Source organism: Ornithorhynchus anatinus, chromosome X3 (genome assembly GCF_004115215.2).
Source record: "Ornithorhynchus anatinus isolate Pmale09 chromosome X3, mOrnAna1.pri.v4, whole genome shotgun sequence".
Taxonomy (NCBI): Eukaryota; Metazoa; Chordata; class Mammalia; order Monotremata; family Ornithorhynchidae; genus Ornithorhynchus; species Ornithorhynchus anatinus.
In genome coordinates, this window is record NC_041751.1 from 4,124,230 (window position 1) to 4,151,745 (window position 27,516).

A 27,516-nucleotide genomic window follows, 5' to 3' on the forward strand; every position below is an offset into this window, starting at 1 on the left:
CTACCATAAGTTCCCCATGACTGGGATCATACCTTTTTCCCCTTCCTTTTTTTTTTTTTTTTTTTTTGAGGGAAGAAAAGTTGGGCTTTTTGTTCTGGTTTTTAATGGTATTTAAGAACTCACTAGGTGCCTGGCACTGTACTAAGCTGTGGTAGAAACAGGCCGATCGGGTCGGACAAAAATAAAAAAATGAAATAAAATAAATTGTGGTATTTGTTAAGCGCTTACTCTGTGCAAAGCACCGTTCTAAGCGCTGGGGGATACAAGGCTCACACGCGGCTTGTCCCACGTGGGGCTCACAGTTTTTTTTTTTTTTAACCCCCATTTGACAGATGAGGTAACTGAGGCACAGAGAAGTTAAGTGACTTGCCCAAGATCACACGGCTGACTAGCGGCGGAGCCGGGATTAGAACCCGTGACCTCTGACTCCCAGGCCCGCGCTCTTTCCGCTGAGCCACACTGCTTCTCTTATCATCCTCATCGGGCTCAGACCGAATCTCTGTTTTATAGGGGAGGGAACCATAGCACAGAGGAGTTAGGAGACTTGCCCATGGTCGCAGCAGATGAGTGGCAGGACGGGGATTAGAACCCAGGTCCTTCGGACTCCCGGGCCCGGGTTCTATCCACTGGGCTGTGCTGCTTCTCTAGCTTTTCTGAACTAGCCCCAGGCCCGGTTAAACTAGACTGGCTTTCTCTTGATGATAATTTCAGTTTAGTACGGAATGGCAAAAGAGGCACCCAGGATTACCATTTTATAGGAGGGAAATAAGTGACCTAATTCAAGTCACAATGAATGTTAGGTAATTTAGAACCCACGAGCCCCTCAGGAACATTTCTGAACATTTCCTAATTCCCACCCAGGTATTCTTTCCCGGCAGTTAGCGCAAATGCTCTGCACTCAGTTAGCACTTAATAAATACCAATCCGTCAATCGGAGGTATTAACTGAACCGCTTACTATGTATTAAATGCCTGAGAGAGTACAGTACAACAGATTTGGTCGATACGTTCCCTTCCCACTAGGAACAGAAAGAAGAGCCAGATTTTTTGATCTTATACCGTGGCTTCTATGAATCTGTTGCGTGGTACTGCTCATTTTGACAAAACCTAACCCCTCTGAATCGTTCTCGGTCCCAATTCCACGAAAACAAATTTCTGCTACCGAAAGTTAATTTGACAAATGAAAGCCAGTCTTTTCCTGAATTGCCTTAATGGACCATGTGTTCATCAGATATTTTGTATTATGATCTCTAAATGCATCCTTGAACATAATTTTGGGTGGATTTAAGACTTTATGTATCCACCCAGATTTTTCCTTCCTTAAAAAGGGAGGATTTTGTTTCCTTTTAATCCTCTTGCTTTTCATGCTGATTGTTGCCGGAGAAGTAGAAAAGCTATCCGTTTCAATGCTGGCTCATTGCAACTTGGGGAAAATTCCTCTGTGTATTATTTAAGTAATGGGTAGATAGTGCTACCAAATACTTCATTTATTTATTCTGAAATTTTCTCTTTAAACTGACATTTTTCATGCTTGGCCTTCACAAAATGGGTTCCTAGTGACCTGCAAGATTAATCTCTGGAAATGCTTTACTTCCCAGGAAGATTTATACAGCAGTTTGGCAAGAGTGTCTAGCATATCATGCTACCAAGAAGAATGTCTTCTAAAAAATGAAAAGCTTTTGTTGTGTAATTGGTGGAGGGCATCCCCTCTCTCCTAAAGTAGATTATTCTGGTTTATAGGGGCAAGGAGAGAAGGGGCCAGTATTTTGGGGGGTGTCCTCTCCAGTGAGAAGCGGTGTGGCCTAGTAGCTAGAGCCCGGGCCTGGGAGTCAGAAGGACCTGAGTTCTAATCTCGGCTCTGCCACTTGTCTGCAGCGTGACCTTGGGCAAATCACTTAACTTCTCTGGGCCTCGGTTACCTCATCTGTAAAATGGGGATTAAGATCCTGAGCCCTCTGTGGGACAGGGACTTTGTCCAGCCTGATTAATTTGTATCTATCCCAGCGCTTAAGCGCAGTGCCTAGCACACAGTAAGCGCTTACTGTGCCATTTAAAACAAGAAAAAAGTCCACTTTCTCTGGTCTGATGGTAGCCCATTAGCCTTTGATCACCTGTGGGTTTGTAAAGCCACAGGTGATCAAAGTTTCTCTAAAGTAGAGAAGCAGCATGGCTTAGTGGAAAGAGCCCGGGCTTTGGAGTCAGAGGTCATGGGTTCAAATCCTGGCTCTGCCCCTTGTCAGCTGTGTGACTGTGGGCGAGTCGCTTAACTTCTCGGTGCCTCAGTTACCCCATCTGACAAATGGGGATTAACTGGGAGCCTCATGTGGGACAACCTGATGACCCTGTATCTACCCCAGTGCTTAGAACAGTGCTCTGCACACAGTAAGCGCTTAACAAATACCAACGCTATTGCTATTAAAGCCAGCAATCACTTCTTGAGGGATTACTGAGGACAGAGTATTGGAAGAAGGCGCTAAAAATAATACCAAGTCCCTACCCTCGTAGAGCTTAACAATGTAATATAGAAGAAGAGGGAAACTCGGGCTATGGGTGACAAGTCAGACTAGAAAGTGAGTGTAGCAGGGAGGTATTAAAGAGAAGTGGGAGAGGAGTGAGGCGAATCGATATTGACAGTTTTGAGTTTTTTGGTGCCTGTTCTCGCGCAGATTTCCTTTCAGCTGGGCAAGTTTGAATATGACTGACCTCGACCAAGTGAGACTCCCGTTGATGGGTAATGCAAAGGCTGCACCAGACTTAGCAAACCAGTGTTCTGTTTTTGGAATTGAAAGTGTAGTACGTTAGTTTCTCTCTCGCCTCCCCACCCGTCCAAACCCCGGTATGCTTAGTATCCTGAAAATTGAGACTCATTGCCTTCCGGTAAAATGGTAGGTTTTCGTATGGTAAAAGTGCAATGAGACAGTGCTGCTTTAGAATATTCTCTCCCAACACTTAGTACAGTACTCTCCATACAGCAAGCCTCTAATAAATATTATTCCCTCTACCTGCCCTAGAAAATATTAAGAATTTCGTGTTTCATGTTGCACGAGGCATATACCTATCAAGAAATTCCCATAGGCTTTTCTGTTGGTGGTGTTTCTTGGAACTCACGTTACGCTTTATGATGTAAACTGTTATAGTTTAAAAGGAAATTAAGATTGGCAAGATGCTAGGCAGCAAAATCAAAATGATCTTTTATGCATTTGTCACAACTCTACAGCTGAGGCACGTTCTGATCAGTGACTTATTGCTCTAACGTTTATACAGACCTGACTACTCCTCTTGCATTTTGGGTTTTCCATTTCTCGTGAAAAGCTGTACATTCTAGGAAAGGCCAGTAGGTTTTGTGAAGCACGTAGTACCGTTCTCGAGCGCTCAGGACAATGCACTGCACACAGTAAGCGCTCAATAAGTACGGCTGAAGGAACGACATAGCATTTGGCTATATTCGTCTTGCTTTAAGATTTGGACTAATGGTTGAACTTCTTTCCTCCTTGATTTGAAATGCTTCTCCACCGTGGAAATAAAAGAGCCCTGCTTATAGTTTTGTTTGGAAACCATATGCAAAATGATCATGGGGGAATAAAGTGTTTATAATCAGTATTGGAGAATGATTAACTGCTACAGCGTCTTATTTGCTGGTGTAAACATTAAAACTAAAAATGAAAATCTTCCCTCATTTTTCATTCTGGCACTAATTCCTCTTTTCTCCTTTTCCCTTTCTCCAGGTTTTGAAGGCGTTTTCCAAGCGGAACTGGATCAAGTCCTCCTAGTGATATCTTAACGCTTCTACCTTTTTAAACTTTTTTTTTTTTTTTTGCATTTGACTCAAAGTGCCATGAGAAAATTTGCATATTGCAAGGTGGTCTTGGCCACCTCACTGGTTTGGGTCCTTTTGGATATGTTTTTGCTGCTGTACTTCAGTGAGTGCAACAAATGCGATGAGAAAAAGGAGCGAGGACTGCCTGCTGGGGATGGTGAGTCACCGTTTCTAATAATAATAAAATAATAATAATAATAATAAAAGTCAATTCTTGAACGGTGCAATTCGTCTGTTTATGGGAATAGCTCTGCCGAACCGGGGCGAAACTATTATCCCTTTTAGACTGCGATCACTCTGGATTTAGAGTAAAATGACTAATTCTATGATAGGATGATTCAATTAGGTAGCAAACTCCACAGCCAAGCTCTTTTGTGTCCCCCTTGTTCCTTTCTCTGCTCTTTGTTTCCTTCATCTCCTCTATGGTTTTCTTCATTTCATTTTGCTTCTCTCCCACCAACTCTTTTTAAACGACCACCCTGTGTTCATCCATCCATTCTCACTCTTTCTATTCATGCGTGTTGATCATCTTGTGCTTACCGACTGCAGAGCACCGTACCGAGCACGTGGGAGAGTACAATACAGCTGAGTTGGTAGAGCCTGTTCTTTGATGTGTAGCCTGTTCTCTTTAATTCTGGTGGACGAGCATTTTTCCCTTTAAGACCATTATTGGTTTGTTTGCTTCCCCCTCCTTTTTTTCCCCTTGACATGTTGGTTCCCCCCACCACTTCCAGGGCAGAGGGAGGACCAGAATAAAAACCATTTGCCAAGATGGCCAAACTGAGGATTTTACAGCAGCCTGAGGGACTAATGAAAGAAAGCACCAAAAGTAGAATTTAGGAGCGCTGTACCAGGAGATTGGGAAAGTACAGTATAACAGAGGTGGTAGACATGATTAGGATAGTTAAGCCAGAAAAAAAAATGCAGCCAGGCTAAAGGAGGACCCTTGAGTTGTGTGAAATAAACACAGACTTAGGACAACTACCTTTAAGAGTAACAGGAAATGCTGTCTTTGGCAGCAGGAAACTTCAGAAGAGAGCATGAGAGAGATCAAATAATGATGCATCAAACCCGCAGTGACCAATTTGATTATTGGTGAAGATAGGAAACGTGGTATCCCAAGAGAATTGAAGGCAGACAGCATTCACGAGTGGAGAAAAAGTTACAGCACTTAAAAATGTAACAGTTAAAAGAGCTAGAAATTTAAAACTGACATGAATGGAGCCCATTATTGGAAATGTCGTATTGAGGAGTTTGACTTATTGGTGAGAAGTGACTACATGGAGCAGAGGAAGAAGCTGTCATATTTCTAGCTTGTTGTTGTCCATCTGTGTCTCCATCTCTTATCAAAGTTATATGAATAAAACTGGGCATATAGGGAAAGTTACTAGAAGGGGAATAAAAGGGTGAATGCAAAATAGGCAAAACTGCTGCTGCTAATGGTGCAAAACAACCAAAGCCACCACAGATGAGTCATATGAGCGAGAATAACCAGACTTTGGTTGAAGTGTTCAAATAATGCATGAGAATGTAGTGAGCCTGGAAACATATTAAATTGCAAAAAGGTGATTGCAACATTTTCTGCATTAAAAAAAAAAAAGTGTTACTACTGCAGTGGATATATAATCTTTTTGCATTAGTTTGTTACAGAAAAAAATGATGCAGGTAGTAAAAAGAAACAAGATATACAGCTGATAAAGAAAAATGCCACATACCAAAACCACTTAGAGTTGCTCAATGTAGACAAGAAGGAAGTCAAATGCCTGTCTAATTTGAAGAAAGGCATGGAAATGGGAGAAGTTCAATTTGTAGTATAAAGGTAAATTAAGGATAATTTGGAATAGAAATAAAGTTTGTGCTAGGCTCAGATGCCAAGTAAATATTCTGTGACAACAGGTTTACAGCAAGTCAAAACTTAAGTTGAAATGACATGAATGTCGGTGGTATGTATTAATGCTGATGGTATTTGTTAAGCGCTTACTGTGGGCCAAGCACTGTTCTAAGGCCTGGGATGGATACAAGATTGTCAGGTTGTCCCATGTGGGACTCACAGTCTTAATCCCTTATTTTCCAGATGAAGGAACTGAGGCACAGAGAAGTGAAGCGACTTGTCCAAAGTCACACAGCTCCCGAGTGGCGGAGCCGGGATTAGAACTCACGACCTCTCACTCCCAAGCCCGGGCTCTTTCCACTAAGCCATATTGTTTCTGTGTACAGAGCACTCTACTAACTCTTGGGGGAGTACAATAATAATAGTAATCCTTGTGCTATTTGTTACGTGCTTACTGTGTGCTAAGGGCTGTTCTGAGTGCTGGGGTAGAAATGAGTAATCGGGTAGGACGCAGTCCCTGTCCCACATGGGGCTCACAGTCTTCATCCCCTTTTTGCAGATGAGGGAACTGAGGCACAGAGATTTCCCCGAGGTCAAACAGCAGACATATGGCAGATCGGGGTTAGAACGCACATCGCCTGACTCCCAGGCTCGTGCTCTTTCCACTAGGCCCCGCTGCTTCCCAACCAAGTGGGGCAGGGACTGTCTCTCTCTGTGACCGATTTGTACATTCCAAGCGCTTAGTACAGTCCTCTGCACATAGTAAGCGCTCACTAAACACTATTGAATGAAGTCGGTAGCCTCATTTCTGCCCCCAGGGAGCTTACGGTTTAGAGTGTTCCGAATTAATTTATATGCACTATAAATGCATAACAACGACGGGGTCTGAAGTAGCGGGAAAGTTTGATAAGAAAGAAATTTCGTGGTTTATACTGCGGGGAATAGCGTGACAATTTGGTATCCCAAACACGTTGACTACTTGAGCGAATAGTTGAGGAGGAAAATGACAGAGACCGTCTAGGGTGACTGTTGACCGGGGCTGGTTTTACTTTCGGTGGAAGCTTGGCAAGGAGTACTAGAGTCTGGATCTAATACTTGGCTCTGAATGTGCCTCGGTCCGTCAGTCGATTGCATCAGTCCCCATCGGTGGTATTTATTGAAGGCTTACTGTGTGGAAAGCACTGTACTAAACACTTGGGAGCACCTCAGTCAGCTGAGCCTGATGTCAAGATGTTAAGGAATTATGGTTTATTAATGCAGAGTCACACCCCTGTTTTAATAGCCTGAGGAGGAGAAGAGAAATCCATGAGCATTGGAAAAGGGACAGTGTGTTCGTTTTTTAAAAATCCCCAATCAGAGTGGTCTGGTTAGCTTAATATTGATATCCGGGAAGATTCTGGAGGAAAAAAAAAAAAAATCAATTGGCCTCCATAAAAAGATAAGAGGAAACCACTAACAAAACTTTGTAAAGCGCAATACCAGGCCAATTTAATTTTCTTCTGTAATAAATAGATGAAAGAGAGGGAGGGAGACAGAAAATGCCCGCGCCCTTACGTGGGTAAAATTTGGGTTTAGTTTCACGTGACTCTCATTGGCAAGATCCGAGAGTGCGATCGTACCTCATGGGTCACGTCATAGTCGTCTCGAGCATATCGAGTGGAACCCCAGTAATTGGACCAAGGACCAGACGTAGTGAATGTTCAAAGCCCTCAAGGACTTGCCGTTCATAGTATTAAACTGGTGCCAACAGTCAATCAATCAGTGGCATGTAATGAGCCTTGACTGGGCACGGAACACCGAATTAAGGGCTTGGGAGAGTGCGGTAGAGTCGGTAGACACGTTCCTTGCCCACAAGGAGCTTAGAGTTTAGACAGACATTAAAATAAATCATTGGCATGGGAGTGCTGTGGGACGGAGGGAGGGGCGAATAAAGGGTACGTATCCATGTGCAAGGGCGACACAGAAGGGAGGGGGGAAGGGAAATGAGGGCTTAGGGAAGGGCAAAAAATCCCCATTTTACAGATGAGGTAACCGAGGCACAGAGAAGTGAAGCGACTTGCCCGAGGTCACAGAGCGGACAAGTGGCGGAGCCCGGACTAGAACCCGGGTCCATCTAACTCCGAGACCCGTGCTCCCTAAAAGGCCGTGAACTTGTAGAGATGGTGAGTCGAGGCCCCCGGCGTTTTAAATTTCCCATCTTGTGTTCATTTCAACATTCATGTGGGTCTTTCCAGCACGATGGCCAAACTTGAAATTGGCCAGTTTTACAATTTGGAAGGTGCTCAGTTTGGCCGGGGAGGCGATACGAAGCGATGGACTGAAATGAGGTTTCTGGTTTTTTGTCAGGTGGCGCTCTCCAGTTAACACCGGGAATTTGAAACTCGGTCGTTGACTCACACCCCCTCTTCGTCCTTGCAAAATCACCAGAGAAGCCAAACCACTCACCCAGATTAGGCCACCAGACTGAGCCATCAGGCTTAGACCTATAGAGTCTAATAATAATGTTGGCATTCGTTAAGCGCTTACTACGTGCGGAGCACCGTTCTAAGCGCTGGGGTGGATAGGGGGTAATCAGGTTGTCCCACGTGAGGCTCACAGTTAATCGCCATTTTACAGATGAGGTCACTGAGGCCCAGAGAAGTGAAGCGACTTGCCCACGGTCACACAGCTGACGAGTGGCAGAGCTGGGAGTCGAACTCATGACCTCTGACTCCGAAGCCCGGGCTCTTTCCATTGAGCCAGTCTATAGGAACTGTATAATTCCCAAACTCATTTTGGGTGAAATTTCAGATGAGCAGAAGTTTTGTTTTTGTTTTGTTTTTAGTTTGTTTTTTTGACTTGCTGCAAGCAGAAACAAAGTAGGTTCATAGGCTACCAGCCTCTGGCTTCAGGTTTTGCTCCAGGATCTGTGGGAGGTAAATGGGGTTATCTTGAATCAGCGGAGAATTGTAAGATGAAATCCTCAATGCGGAGGACTTGATTTTCTCTGGTGGTGACCAGCTTGGAGACCGTAGAGGCCGAACGTTCCTTCACCTAATTCGGCAAGGGGAAGGCGGTATTTAAGTAGCAGCCTACGTTTCCTCCCAAGGTGATATTGCACTTCTCCACTGGCTGTACTGGGCCACGTTTTTCCAAGGTAGCGCTTCTGTGAGTGTGGTCACCGCACGCCTGACCCGGAAGGGTTCTGCATGGCGTAGAGAAGCCGCGTGGCGTAGCGGACCGGGCACGGGCCTGGGAGTCAGAAGGACTGGCGTTCTAATCCCAGCTCCGCCGTTTGTCTGCTGTGTGAACTTGGGCAAGCCACTTCACTTCTCAGGGCCTCAGTTCCCTCATCTGTAAAATGGGGATTGAGACGGTGAGCCCCGTGTGAGACGGGGACCGTGTCCAACCAGATTTGCTTGGATCCACCCCAGCGCTTAGTACGGTGCTGTAAGTGCTTAACAAATACCATTATTGTTCGTGGATTGAACTAGAGTGGCGTTCGTGGGGTCCGGAACTGCCAACTCCAAACAAAACCTTCTTGGGAGAAGCAGCAGAACTCCATCCCACCTCTACTTTCCCCATGTCTTTGCCTTTCTGTCATTTTTGCTCTCTTCCATAGTCCCTAATCTGTTGCCGGTCAAAGCTGGCAATATTTATTAAGCACCTTCGCTCTTCTTATCTCCTATTTTTAGTAGTAATACTATTTATCGATTGATCGGTGGCATTTATCGAGCGCTTGCTGAATGCAGAGCACCGCAACTAGGCGCTTGGAAGAGTTCAGTATTACAGAGTTGATGGGCATGTTTCCTCCTCACAGGGAGTTTACGGTCTAGAGGACCATATTGTTATTATTTATTTATGGTATTAAGCGCTCACCTTAGGTTGAGCGCCTTTCTGAGAGCGGGGGTGGATTACAGATTCATCAGGTCGGACACCGTCCCTGCCCCTCATGGGGCTCACAGTCTAAGAATTTATTTAGTTGCTGTATTCATTCATTCAATCATATTTATTAAGCGCTTTCTGTGTGCAGAGCACTGTACTAAGCGCCTGAGTGCCTTCTGGAGGCAGAACACTGTACCGAGTGCCGGCAGGGAACGCACAAGTGAGAATTAGACATGATCCCTGCCCCTTGCAAGGTTCTGATCTTTATTCCCATTATCACCTTTATCACCATTCCCAGTTTTACCACCTCCTCTCTTGGGCAAGCAGAGAAAAGCTATTCCCCTTGTTTTACCAATTATCCCACTTTTTTTTTTTTTCTTAATCTTTTTGTAGCGTTTTTAAGGTCTGTCTCTTTAGTGTATTTTCCTAGTGTATTGCCAGTGGTTAGTTAGAAGATAGGCCAAATTTTCAAAGCTCAGGCAGAGAAAACTCGAAGGATGTACCTGAAGCAGCAGGGAGGCGCGGGCCTGGGAGACAGAGGATCTGGGTTTTTTAATCCCAGCTCCGCCACTTGTCTGCTGGCTGACCTTGAACAAGTCTCTAAACTTCTGTTCTTCAGTTGCCTCATCCGCAAAATGTGAATTAAGACACCGAGCCCCATGTGGGAAATGGACTGTATCCGGCCTGATTAGCTTGTATCTATTCCAATGCTTAGTCCTGGTGCCTGGCACATAGAAAGCGCTTAATATCATTAAAAAAAAAAATACCAGTGATGAACCAACTTTGGATGGGCTTGTAATGCATTAAAAGCTCTGTTACAGTGATTGTCTTAATGCTTCTAGCTATTTTAAGTGATATTGTAAGCTAGACTGTAAGCTCGTTGTGGGCAGGGAGCCACTCTGAAATACGTGGACTCCCGTTCCTAACTCACCGTTGTTGGGTTAGGGTTTTTTTTTTTTAATATTTTGTCACATTTATCTGGAAAGAACATTTATCTGGAGAGAAGAAAAGATAATTTCTCCAAAAGTCTGGAATTGGAATTGGAATTGGAGTTGGAATTGAAATTCCAACTCTGTAGAATTGTACTTTTCCAAGTGCTTAGGACGTTGCTCTGTACACAGTTGGGCCTCGAGAGATTTGATTGAGAGCAATTTACCTGTTCTGTTATATTGTACTCTCCCAAGTGCTTAGTACAGTGCTCTGCACGCAGTAAACCCTCAATAAATAAATTGATCGCGTTATAGTCATGATTCAGGGTTTGCAGAAGGGAAACCAACAAGAGTCAGGAGCAGAGTTCAGCTCCTGAAGCGAGGCGAGGCAAGCAAGGAGTGAGAACTGCTAAAGAAAATATAGTCTTTGTACTTTACAGGGCTCAGCAGCGTGGTTCAGCGGAAAGAGCCCGGGCTTGGGAGTCAGAGGTCATGGGTTCGAATCCCAGCTCTGCCGCTTGTCAGCTGTGTGACCGTGGGCGAGTCACTTAGCTTCTCTGGGCCTCAGTTACCTCATCTGTAAAATGGGGCTTAAGACTGTGAGCCTCACGTGGGACAACCTGATTGCCCTGTATCTCCCCCAGTGCTTAGAACAGTGCTCTGCACACAGTAAGCGCTTAACAAATACCAACATTATTATTATTATGATTATTATTGTTATTGTAGTCTATCATTCTGATTCCTTCCCTGATGATCTAGGGTGGATTTATTCTTTTGGAGAATCCAGGTTGCATTTACTTTCCATTCTGCGGTTCACCGTCGCGTGATGGGCAGAGTTTTTATCTAAGATTAGAGTAAGTTTGTTCAGATTTAAAGTAAGCTTCCCCAGGAAGAAATATTCCTTCTAATTCAGTAATTGTGACTCACAGAAAGATATATGAATACATTGAGAGCCGTGCCTTATGCAGAGGAATAAATTCACCAACTAAATCAACAAACGTTCTTCAAAAAGACATCTTGGCTCCAAGCCTTATGCTGCTGTGTAAACCAGAACAAGGAGAGATTCGAAAGATTTACCAATAGAACCGGTTTGAAAAGGTGCCAGGTCCTCTCCAATTCCACCGACTTGCAGTGAGGCAGTTTTGTGGAAAGTTAGATCCCTTGGAGTATCTGGAGGGGCTGATGAAGCAATTCTACTCCATAATTATGCAAGTGGTAGTTATAACTGCCATTCTTCATCTGATGATTCAGAGCAGGATTTAGAAATTGCTCTTCTCTAAACTGATATTATTCTGTTATTATGTTATTCTGTTTGGAGTGGTCTAAATCACGTTACGTTTAATATTGCGTTTGAGTTTTTATTGGAAAAATCGCCATAGGCGACCATTGGATTTTTTGAGTATTTATGCAATGCTGTGTAACTTGAATTTGAATCAGTTTCATACATGCTATAGATTAGAACAAGACATTTTTCTCAGTCGTCGTATTGTACGAGGTGACAGGAGGGACATACCAGAGACTTTCGGAGAAATTATCTTTCCTTCTCTCCAGATAAGTGTTCTTTCCAGATAAATGTGACAAAATATTAAAAAAAAAAACCAACCCTAACCCAACAGCAGTGAGTTAGGAACGGGAGTCCAGGTATTTCAGATGAATCTGCCAGGAACTCAGAGTTCTCCGTAACAATTCTGTGGAAACTGATGGGTCTAAAGTGCCCTGCTTTCCACTCGATTCAGTGAAACCCACTATACCTGTTGGCTATTTTTTGCAGTCACTGTGGAAAGAAAAGTCTGTGATCCCAAAGTGAGGTCCTTAGTACTCATTCAGTCGTATTTATTGAGTGCTTACCGTGTGCAGAGCACCGTACTAAGCGCTTGGAAAGTACAATTTGGCAACCAGTAGTACCTAAGTAATAGAGCGTGTGAGATAGGTAACCAAGGATAACGACAGTGACAGATCAGTCAGTGGTATTTATTGAGCGCCGCGGTGTGCAGAGCACTCTACTGAGCCCGCGGCTAATTCTGTTGTTTCGCTTCCTCCGGGAGAACTCTGAGAGAGCCTGCAGGGAGTGGGATCGATGACAGCGAGGTGTCATCCACACAGAAGAGACTTAAAACGAATCTTCCGGAGAACAAATATTTGGCAGAGGCATTTCAGTTTGAACGCCTCAGCGGCAGGATCTCACAGTCACGCCACACTCTGGCTCCTGCCCCTTTATCGGCCCCAGTTAAACACACCCCATCGCCATCTCGACCGTCTCCCCTCTCCGCCCTCGCCCTCCCTTCCCGAATTACCTTTCTACTCTCCTTCCCTGCCATCGATCAATCAGTCGCATATAGCGAGTACTTAAGCACTGCCGTAAAGGGTAAAGAGAGCGCAGGAGAGGTAGGTGGGAGCCATTGTGACCAAGGTCCAGACCGCGCTTAGCTTGGGATTTGCGGGAGACGGCGTGATCTAGCGGGAAGGGGTCCAGGTCTGGGAGTCAGAGGACCTGGGTTCGAACCCTGGCTCCGCCACTTGTCTGGTGTGTGACCCTGGCAAGTCACTTGGCTTCTCTGGACCTCAGTTCCCTCGGCTGTAAAATGGGGATAAAATACCCGGTCTCTCTCCACTTAGATGTGAGCCCCGTGTGGGACCTGATGGTCTTGTATCTACCCCAGTGCTTAGTACAGGGTGAGCGCTTAAATACCACAATTATTATCATTAGTAGTAGTAAATATAATCCTTGTCCTCTAGACAGTAAGCTCGTTGTGGACAGGGAATATGTCTGCTATATTGTATTCTCCCAAGTGCTTAGTGCAGTGCTCTGCACACGGTAAGCGCTCAATAAATAGCATTGATTGATTGCCTGCTTACTGCATGCAGAGCAATCTACTGTTCTCCCCGAAGAAGTGAGCATAAAGTGAGAGGAAAGGAGTATCGAGAACAGAGCCATGAGGGTCACCCCTCAGTTAATGGAGGAGAGATGGTGGAAGAGCTTCCTCTAGTTCAAGTCAGGGATGAGATGAAGATGAGATGAGAAAGAGCATGGCGTAGTGGATAGAGCCCGGCCTGAGAGTCAGAAGGTCACGGGTTCTGATCACCGCTCTGCCACTTGTCTGCTGTGTGACCTTAGGCAAGTCACTTCACTTCTCTGTGCCTCAGTTCCCTCATCTGTAAAACGGGGATGGAGACAGTGAACCCCATGTGGGACAGGGACTGTGTGCTTGTATCCAAGCCAGCGCTTCGACCAGTACGTGCCACATAGTAAGCGCTTAATAAATATTATTATTATTCTTATGAATCAAACAAAAGGGACAGAAGGTTTAGCGGTTCGGACTCTACACGGAAGCCTTGGTACTTCCAAAGCGGTTTGTAGCCACCCATTGCTCTGATCTACATAGCTCTCTGCTTCCTCCTCACCTGCCATGTAGTAAAGAGTTAGAACAGCGCTCAGCGCTTTGTACGGTGCTTGGCACTTAGTAAGCGCTTAACAAATGTCATCATTATTATCATTATTAGTTATCAAGTCTGTCTCCTCGATGGACTGAAGCTCCTTCAGGACAACAGACCTTGTCCGCTCCTCATATCCTCCCGGGCGCCTAGTGCTCCTCAGAGAGTAAGCGGTCAATACCGTTGATGGGCGGTAATTATAAAATTGATCATAATAATTGGGATGTTTAAGCCCTTACTATGTGTCAGGTACTATGCCGGGGTCAAATCCAAGGTAGTCAGGTCGAACACAGTCTCTGTCCCCCTTAGGGCTCGCGGATTCATTCTTATAATTCAGATAACCTTTCTAACGTCATGTTAAAGTATTAAATGAAACTCCTGGGAACTGTGCAGGTAACCATCAACCTTATGGCAAATTCACCCTTTTGCTCTGGATCTTAGCCTTCTCACACATTACTTTTTTTTCAACCCCCAACCCGAAAGAGCCTTTATAGATGGCCCAGCCTCAGAGAAGGAAATAGTGAGATTTACTTGCCTAAATCAAGACTTGGAAGGAAGGAATATGAATGCTAATTTGCCGTTGGGTCTCCATCAGCTCCCTAGAATATAAAGTAAGGGCCCAGATGGTTAATTAACATTTGTAGAGAGCTATGAAGCAAAGCTGTTGCTCACTCACCTAAGCTGGCACCAAAGGGCATTTCATAATCGCTCGCCAAGGAAGGGGGGTAGAGCGTAAAGGTAGGAACGGCCGATGATCCATCCCGACCCAGGATGATGATCCGAGACGACGGGCGTTCCGTCATTAGAGATGGAAGATGGGGCTAAGTCGTATTTATTGAGCGCCTACTGTGTGCAATTGCTCGTTTTCTCACGGATGCCGGCCGGGGTGGTGAAATATGGTGGAAGGAAAGAACTTGGGAGAGGAAGAGGCGTCTTTTGGTCAGTCAGATAATCTGGTTTGTTTTTTTTTTGTGCGAGTGGGTGATAGTTGTTAAGCACTTACTGTGTGCCAGGCAGTGTACTAAGCACTGGGATAGATAAAAGATCATCAGATTGGACACAGTCTGTGGCCCACAGGGGACTCGGTCTTAATCCCCATTTTACAGATGAGGGAACGGAGGCACAGAGAAGCGATCGATCATATTTACTGAGCTCTTACTGTGGGCAGAACAGGACGGTGAGCGCTTGGGAGAGTACAATATAAGCCTACGGGCCGGGTTGTAGTAAGAAAGAAGCGAGAAGGCAGGAGGGGTCAAGGTGATTTACTGCCTTAAAGCCGGTGGGAAGAGAAGTGACTCGCCCCAGGACACGCAATAGATAAGCAGTGGAGCCGGGATTAGAACCCAGGTCCTTCTGACTCCAAGGCCTGCGCCCTGTCCACTAGACGTGCCGTTTGTCTCTCTGTAAACAGAGAAGAGGGAATCGCTCTGTAGTCATGGGATGGTGCTTCTTATTTGCATCTAGGGCAGCGCTAGTTCTCAAGAGACAGAGCGTTAACAACGCCGAATCCCCGGACACAAACGGAATATCTGGAAACCACCCCTCTGCACTTTGGGGCTTTAAACACAGCCACCCTGTAAAGTAGACTCTAAGCAGAAAGGAGTCCTTTAAAGCTTGCAGGTCTTTCAAGTTTCTCAGTTTCCTACTGATCTTTCGTTGAGACAAAACTTTAAAGATAGGACTGTGCCGGAATAAATAAGAAGGTTGTGGTATTGCTCTTAAAAAAAAAAACACCAAGCTACATTCTCATTGGTAGGTGGGATCCTATCAATGAGTCGTTTTTTCAGGGCACTGTACCTCCGTACAGCGCTTGGGAGAGAATTCAGAATAAGAGTTGGTAGAAACGTTCCCTGCCCACAACAAGTCTGCAGTCTAGAAGGGGAGACAGACGTAAACATAAATAAATTACAGATATGGACGTAAGTGCCGTAGGGCTGAGGGGAGGGGGGAATAAAGGGAGCGAATCCGAGTGCAAGATCCATGCAGAAGGGAGTGGGCGAAGAGGAAGAGAGAGCTTAATCAGGGAAGGCTTCTTGGAGGAGATAGGCCTTCAATAAGGCTTTGAAACAATTCAGGTGAAGCAAAGCCCCAGAGCTTTTGGTAGGCCTTTCTAGAAGAAAGATTCCTTCATTCAGACTCAGAACAGTCAAAACCACCCTTAGGCTTTTGGGAGCCTTTTAGCACTAATCGTAGTAAAGGCCTGTTTTAAAATAATCTCATTAACCGCACCGAAATACACTGGAATTTGAGGCCACTTCACTCTTTCCCTCCTCTCCCCTTACTTTCCTGTCCTTCCCCTTTTCTTAGAAATAAAGCAAGTGGGCTGTAAGCTCACCCCTTCTAGACTGTAAGCTCACTGTGGGCAGGGAACATGTCTACCAACTCTCCCAGGTGCTTAGTACAGTGCTCTGCGCACCGTAAGGACTCAATAAATACCATTGATTGATCGAAAGGATGGGAAGAACCAAATTCTTTGCCTTTTTCGAGTGTGGCCACACCTCGGCCTCTTCCTCTTTCTGGCTCCTTTGGTCCGTCACTGTCCTGGTATCTCAGTTTGATGGGCTTGTCTCTTCTGACAAGTGGGAGGAAAAAAAAAGTGTGCCCCTATAAGGGATATGGAAGTTGTTCGAGAAAATAAAGAAGGGGGGAAAAAGGGATGAGCAAAAGATTGGGTTCAGAGATGAGAGAAAGGGTAGAGATAGCAAGATATGAGGCAAAGTATCATATTTTAAGGGACTTTTCATAACATTCTGCATCTATTTGCTCTCAGAGCAATATGGTATCTTAGGTCGATGTCTTGGAGTTATTTTGCCATCATAGTGGTAAAAATCAGAGATTGGAGGCCGTTAGTGTATTCTTTTTATATCACACTGCTCTCTTGAATTAATTTTGTTTTGTCTCAAATGTTTTGTTCTTACTAATGATATTCCAGTCAATCTTGAGAAGCAGTTGTTTTGTGGGTTTTGGTTTTTTTTGTGTGTGTGTTTCTTTTTTTTAATTGCTTACTATATGCCAGTCGCTGAGGTAGACACAAGGTTGTCAGGGTGGACACAGTCCCTGTTCCACATGGGGCTCACAGTCTTAATCTCCATTTTACGGACGAGGGAACTGAGGCTCCGACAAGTGGCTTTCCCAAGGTCACACGGGAGACAAGTGGCAGAGCTGGATTAGAACCCAGGTCCTTCTGACTCCCACTAGGCCAAGGTGCTTCTTCAGCAGCTTTTGGGTGTAACTGAAGTCTAGGATGTAAAACTGTCGAAATTTCTACTCCTTTATCCCCCGAAACATATGATAAAGCATTATAAGTGAAGCAAGAGGTAGGAATTAAGATCATATATGTATGCTTCAGTCAATCAAAGGTATTAAGCGCTTACTGTCTACAGAGCATTATAATAAGCTCCTGGGAGAGTACGATACAGAAGAGTAGGTATAAGTGATCCCTGTCCACAGGGGAGTTTTCAGGCTTATGAGCAAGTACATTTCCTTTGTTTTTGTGCATGTATTTTAAAATTGTTCCCCCCTCAAATTCCACCCACTCTCAGTCAGTTAACTGCATAAAGCACTGGTCTGAATTATCTAAAAGGAAAAATAATTGATGGAATATGCAAATCAGACACCATTTTCTGCATTTAGTGGAATTTCCATTTAGATTGCTAGTTGAGCAGAGTAAATTTATAAATGTAGAAATTAATCCCTGTGTGATTTCAGTGGTTTTTATTAAAAAACAACAACAACAAAACCCCACAGAAATATAACTGACAAACAAAAGCAACTACGTGGTTTGAAAGTAGTTTTGAAAAGCAACCAAACCGTTGCCTGTGTGGCAGTGGAAACTTGTGAATTAATACCTGAAGATGATGGGGCTGAGTTTAAAAAATGCTTTTCAAGTGGTATTTGTTACGCCCTCTCTGTGTTTCAAACACCTTTCTAAGCGTTGGGGTAGATGCAAGCTAATCAGGTTGGATGCGGTCCCTGTCCCACGTGGGGCTCAAAGTCTCAATTGGAGGGAGGAGGATTTAATCCCCATTGCACAGATGAGGTAACTGAGGCACAGAGAAGTGAAGCGACTAAGAGGGTTCCCTAGCTCGTCCTTTCCGACCTCCCAGGGAGAATCACTAGGAGGGAGACTCATTCTACCCTCAACCCCCCAGCACTGCTGGAAATATCTTTAAATTTGAAATTATTCATTATTTATTTATATAAATGTCTCTCCCCACCTCCCCCACCCCAAACTGTGAGCTTATTGTGGGCGGGAAATGTGTCTGCCTAACTCTTTTGTATTATATCAATCAATCAGTCCTATGTATCGAGTTTACTCTATGCGGAACACCGTACTAAACGCTTGGGAGGGTAGAATATAACAGACTCATTCCCTGCCCACAGTCTCCCAAGCGCCTAGTACGTAGTAAGTGTTCAGTAAGTAAAGATGATTGATTCCTAAACAGTCCTAAAATCAAACGCAGCCGGCAAAATAGCTGTCATATCTGTGGGTTCACAGGCTCTCTCTCTGTTTTCTTCTACGCACAGACTCCACCTCCCTCCCACATTACAAGAAGAAGAATAATAATAATGGTATGGTATTTGTTAAGCGCTTACTATGTGCCAGGAACCGTCCTAAGCGCTAGGCTGGATAAAAGCAAATGGGGTTGGACACAGTCCCTGTCGCACGTGGGGCTCGCAGCCTCAATCCCTCTTTTACAGATGAGGTGACTGAGGCTCAGAGAAGGGAGGTGACTTGTCCAAGTTCACACAGCAGGCAAGCGGCGGAGCGGGATTAGAACCCAGAACCTTCTGACTCCCAGGCCCCGTGCTCTCTCCACATTTCGATCAGTGTCCACCCATTCGCTGTGCACTTAGTACAGTGCTTTTTGCACCCAGCGCTCAATAAGCAAGATTGAATTTCCGCTCCCACTGTAATTACAAAGAAAGTGTTTTCACATGGTCTACAGTAGATATGTGAGTATATTGGGTTTGCAAGGTATTTTCAAAGCTCTTTTTGAGACTGTAAAAGTTATGGAAACGGAGAAGATGAGATGCAGTTACTCTTCGATTATTCAAGACAATGAAAAGAAAGATTAGGTACATATTTTCCAGAAACGTAGGTAATTACAGTGTAAAAATCAGGCATTTTTGAAGAATTGCTTAATTTGCACCTGCCAACTCACCACTTAAGGTTTTTCAGTTTAGAATTTGACATTCCACGTTATTTGCACACAGAAACCTAGATGAAGCATTTTTAAGCATGACTAAATCTCTGAATTATATGTTGAGAGTTGAGTTTTCAAACTTCGAAACAATATCGTATGGGCGAGGAGCATAGCTGGACACGCCATTTTTTTTTTGCCGATGCACTTTGGAAGATTTGAACATTATCTTTAGCTTATCCACCTTCACCGGAAACCAATCAAACGATCAGTGGTCTTTACCGAGCACTTTCTGTGTGCAGAGCACTGCGCTAAGCGCATGGGAGAGTGCACTGAAGTAGACACGATCCCTCCCCTCAAGGAATTTATAATCTAGAGGGGGAGGGAGAGGAAGATGAACTGTGCAGAAGCAACGTGGCCTAGTGGAAAGATCATGGACCTGGGAGTGAGAAGGGTCTGGGTTCTAATCGCCGCTCTGCCAATTGCTTGCTGTGTGACCTTGGGCAAGTCACTTTCACTTCTTTGTGCCTCACTTCTCCTCTTCTCCCTCTTACTTAGACTGTGAGCCCCATGCGGGACAGGGACTGTGTCCAACCTAGTTAACTTGTACCTACCTCGGTGCTGCGAACTGTCAATTGTAAATGCAGAACATTAAAAAACCCCCAGCAAACCAGAAAAGAAAAGAAGAAACTGTGGTTAAGTTCCCTCCAACATTCTATGCCAGCCTAGCCAAAAATACCAGAAAATGGTGGGGTTTAGCAGTAGCGTTTTATCAATCGTGTTCCAAGTTGAACCACTTGGGAATTTGGAGATGGGGCCAAGCTCATGCTAGCCTAGCGGACGGAGATGCTTCTGCCTCTTTTTTTTGTTTATGGTAGCTAAGTGTTTACTAGGCACTGTGCTAAAAGCTGGGATTAGCTACAAGATATTCAGGTTGGACACGGTCCCTGCCCGACGTGGGACTCGGAGCCTTAATCGCCATTTTACAGATGAAGTGACTGAGGCACAGAGAAGCACGCTGCCTCCTGCCATTTTCAGCATTGAGATTGCTCTCCAGATGCTCGCCAACGGGGTCTTCGCTTACCCAAGTCAAGGGTGGGGAAATAGCAAGGGGGTCCGGGGTGGCTCAGATTTTAAGAAGCTCGTTGAGGGCAGAGGCCGCGTCTGTTCGTTGTTATACTGTGTTCTCCCAAGTGCTCAGTACAGTGCTCTGCACACGGTAAGCGCTCGATAAATACCGTCGACTGGCTCCCCTCAAACTGGCCATCGCCGTGAAGGCTGCTTTGGGCATCGGTGTTGCGGCCGCCGACGGCGGCCGTGGCCCCACTCTCTCGGAGATGGTCCAGGGAGTCCTGATGCTCAGATTCCCCGTCCCCTTGGAAGAAACAGGAACTCCGTAAATTTGGAAAGACAAAGGAGGCCTTGGGAAGGAGGCGGCTCTGATCTCCCTCACTCTCCTCCGCCCGTAGAGCTTTCCAGTTGCGAACAGAAGCCATTTCCATCTTCTTTATTTGTCTCTCAGAACCGTTCCTTTAAAACCGCGTGTGACCTCCGCCCGTGTCGGCCAATGATAGATGAAGTCTTTCGGAATGGATGTCGTAGGCGTAAACCTAACGGGTCTTTAGCCGTAGAAGACTTCGCCGCTGTAAAAATGAATGTTCACTGGTTAAATCTCCTCCTCGTTCTTAGTTCCAGAGCCCATTCAAAAGCCACACGAAGGCCCCGGAGAAATGGGAAAACCCGTCGTCATTCCTAAAGAGGATCAAGAAAAGATGAAAGAGATGTTTAAAATCAATCAGTTCAATTTAATGGCAAGCGAGAGGATCGCTTTTAACAGGTCTTTGCCTGATGTCAGGTTAGAAGGGTAAGTACCCACTGTTCTGCCGATGCTTGTACTTTATCGGAAAAATCACATTTTCGGAGGCGTCAACAAATGATTGTATAATATTTCGCCGGACAGTGTTTGAAAGACTTGAGAAGACTTGACTGCCTACCAGTTTTTCGCCGTTCCACCTCTCTCCCTTTCCCCAGATTCCCAGCTTTTGACCACCTCTGTATTATGAATAATAATGCTATCCTTCATTAAGTGCTTACTGTGAGCCAAGCGTCAGGGTAAATACACGTGAATCAGATCAGCCACGATCCCCCCCCCCCCCCCCCACCTCTGGTTCATAATCTAAGCGGTTTTATTTTTAAGAGATACCGGTATTATAATTATTATCAGTATTGCTATTCCCCTTTTACAGATGAGGAGCAGCAGGGGCTAGTGGATAGAGCCCGGGCTGGGAGTCAGAAAGACCTGGATTTCCTTGCCTCTGCCACTTACTTGCCTGCTGTGTGACCCTGGGCAAGTCACTTCACTTCTTGGGCCTCAGTTCCCACCTGAAAAATGGGAATTAAGAATGCGAACCTGCTGTGGGACGGGGACCTGTCCAACACGATTACTTTGTATCTACCCAGCGCTTAGTACGGTGACTGGCACATAGTAAGTGCTTAACACATACCATTAAAAAAAAAAAAGAACCCACAAAATATCAGAGAAGTTGAGTGACTTGCCCAAGGTCACCCAGTAGGCAACCAGCAGAACCAGGATTAGAACCTGATTTTCTAACCCCAGTCCTTTGCTCTACCCACTAGCCCACCCTGCCTCATTCTCGTAATTATTCTTTGCAGAAGAAAAGAACCCTGCCCGTTCATTTTAAGAGCAAATATAGCGGTTTTGGTTTATTGGCGCTGAAACCGTCCAGATTGACATAATCTACAAAACGTTAATTGTGGTTGGAAAATCATTTATTGCATTTTTTAATATCGCATTTTCTCATTTGCTGTAATGGAAATACTTTGTGATTTGAAATTAAGGTAATAAATATTTCCTTGACAACGTAATCCAGACCACAATTCACAGGAAAGTCGATGACCCAATTTAAATCTACAGGATTATTCCAGTTGGTGTCTGGTGCAGTGGGAGCGGTTGAAGCAGCGTGGCTCACTGGAAAGAGGCCGGGCTTGGGAGTCAGAGGTCATGGGTTCGAATCCCGGCTCTGCCACTTCTCAGCTGTGTGACTGTGGGCGAGTCACCTCACTTCTCTGTGCCTCAGTTACCTCATCTGTAAAATGGGGGTTAAGACTGTGAGCCTCACGTGGGACAACCTGATTACCCTGTCTCTACCCCAGCGCTTAGAACAGTGCTCTGCACATAATAAGCGCCCAACAAATACCAACTTTATTATTATTGTTATCAAGGAAGAAAGCGCCCCGGTTTGAATTTGAATCCTCATCTACAGATATAACAAAAAAATCATGGTATTTAATAATAATGATGTTGATATTTGTTAAGCGCTTACTATGTGCAAAGCACTGTTCTAAGCGCTGGGGGAGTACGGGGTGATCAGGTTGTCCCTCATAGGGCTCACATTCTTCATCCCCATTTTATAGATGAGGGAACCGAGGACCAGAGAAGTTACGTGACTTGCCCGCAGTCACACAGCTGACAAGTGGTGGTGCCGGGATCAGAACCCATGACCTCTGACTCCCAAGTCCCTGCTCTTTCCACTGAGCCACGCCGCTTCTACCTGTTAAGCGCTTACAACATGCCAAGGACAGTACTGAGCTTGGGGCTCCCAGACTAGTAGGAGAGAGTAGGCATGAGGAAGCTGAGTCGCAGAGAAGCTAAGCGACCTACCCAAGGTCGCACAGAACTCAAGTGGTGGAATTAGGAGTAGAATTGAGGTCCTCTGACTCTCAGGCCCGTGGTCTTTCCACTCGGCCACGCCGCTTGCCAATGAGAGAAAGCTATTGAAACGACGCTGCTTGAAAGTGCAGTTGTGGCTTTTCGAGACTGTCCTGTGTTGTCCAGTGAAGTAACGTGGTACGTCGGCAAGGTCGTCACGTAGGCCCATCTGGAATTTGGCATCATTCCATCGGACATGCAGTGAATAGACCCAAAGTGTGGATGTAAGTAATGATAGTGATGGCGTTTGTTAAGCACTTACTACACTGTTGTTAAGCGCTGGGATGGATATACAGGCTGATCAGGGTGGACACAGTCCCTGTCCCACATGGGGCTCACACTCTTAATCCCCATTTTACAGATGAGGGAACTGAGGCCCAGAGAAGTAAAGTGACTTGCCCAGGGTCACTTAGATCGTGAATTCTGAGGACCGGAGACCCGTCTTCATTTGTTTTGTCATTTCCCCTGTCCCTAGGGCAGGGCTCAGTGCTAAGTAGCCCCTTTTCTTCGCCAGTCAGCGAACAGGAAGGTCACCAGAGACATCTGCAGCCGTTTCATTCAGAAAGTTTCGATTACCTTAAGCCGTCTGCTCCTTTGATAGACCGATTGTGAGTTTATTTCCAAAAGATCAGTCAGTGAGCCAGATATAGATCTTCCGTCTGTTCTTATCGTTTGGCTCTGGAAAATGGTTTCCTAACTGAAAATACTCCGGTGTTTGCCCCCGGTGGTGTTTTTTTTTTTCTGGATTGCCACAGCCGTTTCTCCACAAAGACTCGATTCCCCCGATCCTATTATCACTGGGTTCAGGAAGGCAGATCAGCTGTGGATTCGGTCTGGAAACTTCTGAAGGGGGTGAGTCCCAGAAGGTTTTTTTAAACCTGGGTTTCCTTTTCCACCGGTCTCCTCTCAGAGGAGTGGACGACAGACTGGATTCTGGCTTTAGCAGTGAGGAAGCCACTTAAGCCCCTCGACTTCATGGTCCTTCCGTGTAGTGTTCTGCACGTCGGAAGCATTCAATGGAATCAGTCGATTGATGGATGGATTTCTAATTCTGCCCTCCAGAACCCTCCCTCCCCTGTGCTGGGATCATCTTTCGTTCATCCAATCATATTAATGGAGCGCTTACAGTGTGCAGAGCGCTGGATTAAGCGCTTGCGAGAGTATAATGCGACGACCCAACGTTTTCTTGCCTGGAAAGCCCCGACGTGCCTTTACACAACACTGACTTTTATCAGGTTGGATCTCTGTGCTCTACCTGTGACTCACAGCAAGAGGGAGGACTGCCGTGAAATTGGACCGGCAGAGGTTGTTCTGTTTTGTTTTTTTTATCTTTATTTGAAAGGCCGATGAAATAGGTCTCTTCTGATGGAGAGAAGAGCGGCTTGCTGATTGCAAATACTTTATCCGGTTTGGTGGTGCTTCCCGACACCAAGAGAACTGTGGATGATAAGGTGCTGCCTGCTCCCCTACATTATTGGATCAGTTGTTGACAATTCAGATGTGATTTTTGTCCAGTAGTGACTAAGGTTTTTGAAGGTGGGCAGGGTATGAGCGAGAAACTGCTAGTTCTAACAACCGAGTGGTGAGGCTGTGGAGACTGGAGATTGGCAAAGAGGCAAAAAAGCACAACACCGTAGTAATAATAGTTCTGGCATTTGTGTTTGTTGGTGTTGGGTTTGACGTTGGTGTTTGTTTGGTGTTTGCGTTTGTTGGAATTGGCTGTAACTACCTGCCTTCAAGGTAGTGAAAATTTTACTGGGGAATCAAAGAAAGTTCTTTAGGGCAAAGATCCCAAGTACAGAACGGCCCCGGAAGCTGAGACCTGAATTCAATTCAATAGTATTTATTGAGCGTTTACTCTGTGCAGAGCACTGTACTAAGCGCTTGGAATGGACAAATCGGTAACAGACCTGAATCCAAGTCCCAGCCTCACCCTGGCCTGCTAGTTGACCTTTGGCACGTCACTACACCTCTCTGGACCTCATCTGTGTCTTCATCTGTAAAACAGGGATTAAAAAAAGATTGTGAAACTCTCTGGGACGGGGGCTGCGTCCAGGCTCACAAGTTTAACCCCAGTGCGTAGTTCAGAGTAAGCACTTGATAAGTGCTGTAATTATTGGGCTCTGGAGCCTGAAAGATACATACTTTGTGTCCAGCATTAGGACATATATCGTGTGCATAGGGACAGAGAATAGGCATAAAGACACTGTCCCTGCCTCATCTAGACTGTAAGCTCGCTGTGGGCAGGGAACCCGTCAGCTAACTCGGTTGGAAGGTAAGTCTAATTGCTCGGTACAGTGCTCTGCATATAGTCAGTGCTCAACGAGCACCATGGATTGATTGAAGAAATTTAAAATCTAATAATTCCTGGAGTAATAGCTCTGTGTTGTCCCGGTCCCATAGAGAAGAGGGTTTTCTATAAAGGGATCCGCTCCTCCACGTACTATTTTAGGTGGAAGAACATTCCAGACAAGGAGAGAAAGCGTGGGAAGCAGTGTGGCCTAGTGGAAAGAGCCCGGGCCTGAGAATCAGAGGACCCGGGTTCTAATCCCGGCTCTGTCACTGGGCCCGCGGTGTGACCTTGGGCAAGTTGCTTCGTTTCTCTGTGCCTCAGTTCGCTTATCTGCAGAAGGGCGATTCAATCCCTGTTCTCTCTCCCACGTAGACTGTGAGCCCCCCGTGCGACCTCAGTGCTTGGCACGCAGAAAGCGCTGTGTTAAATAACACAGTAAAACAAGGGACAGAGAGATGTATCTGTTGGAAGGTACGGAGAGCAGAGGAGACACGTTGTCTTATGCTGTCGTGTCATTCGATTCATTCAATAGTACTTATTGAGCGCTTACTATGTGCAGAGCACTGTACTAAGCGCTTGGAATGGACAAATCGGTAGCGGGTAGAGAGAGTCCCTGCCCATTGACGGGCTTACGGTCTGATCGGGGGAGACGGGCAGACGAGAACAATGGCAATAAATAGAATCAAGGGGAAGAACATCTCATTAAAACAAAAGCAGATAAATGTGTCGTCTCCGACCCGTGGCGACTCCATGGACACATGTCCCCCGATTAGACTGTAAGCCCGTCAAACGGCAGGGACTGTCTCTATCTGTTGCCGACTTGTTCATCCCAAGCGCTTAGTACAGTGCTCTGCACATAGTAAGCGCTCAATAAATACTATTGAATGAATGAATGAATGTCTCCCACTACGCCCCCGCCTCCACCTGCAATCGTTCCGGTGGCGTGCCCTTAGAATTTGCTTGGTAAAAATATGGAAGTGGTTTACGACGGCCGCCTTCCGCGCGGTAACCTTGAGTCTCTGTTCTCTAATCTCTCCCATGCCACTTCTGCCCAGCACAGGTGAGTTTTGACTTGTAGCAGATTGCCTTCCGCTCACTAGCCACTGCCCAGGCTAGGAATGGCACGGACAGGCCTCTGCTTGACTCTCCCTCCCGTCGCCGAGACGGGTGGAGGAGTGGAAACTCTCCAGGTGCGATTCTGAGAGGGGTGGAGACATTTTAGGGACAAAGTAAGCTCAGTGTGGGCAAGGAATGTGGCTACCAACTCTGTTGTGTTGTACTCTCTCATGTGCTTAGCACACAGTAAGTGCACAACAGATGCTCTTGATTGGTAAAACAAAGCCTTACCCGATGCTGCTTCTCATGCAAGTCATATCACTAGAGATATAAGTACCTCAGGTTTAGAGAAGGAGTGTGGCCTGCTGGCTAGATCACGGGACTGGGATTCAGAAGCACCTGGCTTCTCATCCCGGCTCCGCCACTTGTCTGCTGTGTGACCTTGGGCGAGTCACTTCACTTCTCTGGGCCTCCGTTCCCTCAACTGTAAAACGCGGGTTAAGACCGAGTCCCACGTGCGAAAGGGACTATGTCCAACGTGATCGACTCGTAGCTCCCCCCATGATTAGGACAGACCCTGCCGCAGAGTAAATATTTAACAAATACCGTAAAAAAAACCCCTTTTCTTTCAGAGTATTCCACTTTGTTTCGTCCTCACCTGATTCTCCAGGTGTCTGACTTTGGCCTTGAGAGGTATAAACGAGGCCTCTTCCATGAGCAGAACAGATTTCACTTGCAGTTAACAGAGAGGCCATATTCTGCCTCGCTCGGAACCTGTGATACTTTGGGAGCAAAATATAAGTTCCTCCTGCCCACCCCACCCAAAAACAAAAAACAAAACAAGGAGGGGAAAAGAACTAAGCATCGCAAACCTTCAGAATGTATTTTCATCGTCACCAAAAGGACTTTGTAGCCAGTAAACAAGAGGCTTGGAGCTGCGCCCGAGTACGTTTTCACTGTGTCGTTTTGGCTAGCTGGCCGTTTTGGCCATTGTAGAGACCATTTTTCTGACCTCGTGAGCTAGTTGGGCCCCGCATGCCGTGTTGTTGGAGGAAACCTCTTGTGACTGTTGTGTGAGCGTGCCTGGGGGACGTTAGACAGGTGAGTGAGAAACGCTGACGAGTCTTCTCTAACTATGACGGATGAATGAATTTGGCATGAATAATTACAAGCTAAAAAATGGCCGGCTCTGGAAATGTATTTGTGGAGATAATAACAACAGTAATAATAATGCATTTGTTAAGCGCTTACCCACGTGCCAGGCACTGGGCTGAGTGCTCGGGTGGATACAAGCAAATCGGGTTGAACACAGTCCCCGTCCCACGTGGGGCTCCCGGTCTTGATCTTCATTTTACAGATGAGGTCACTGAGGCCCAGAGAAGTGAAGTGACTTGCCCGAGGTCACACACCAGACCAGTGAC

At 45.7% G+C, this 27,516-nt stretch overlaps 1 protein-coding gene across 2 annotated transcripts in view; it reads left to right on the top strand.

The window, feature by feature from the left end:
* GALNT1 (polypeptide N-acetylgalactosaminyltransferase 1) overlaps positions 1-27,516 on the top strand; it is a 73,005-nt gene that overhangs the window by 27,838 nt on the left and 17,651 nt on the right. For both annotated transcript variants that reach the window (XM_029053661.2, XM_029053660.2), the window contains exons 2-3: positions 3,725-3,973; positions 20,706-20,880. In XM_029053661.2, the coding sequence (XP_028909494.1) occupies positions 3,835-3,973; positions 20,706-20,880 (314 nt within the window). In that variant the 5' untranslated portion in view covers positions 3,725-3,834. The remainder of the gene's footprint in view (positions 1-3,724; positions 3,974-20,705; positions 20,881-27,516) is intronic.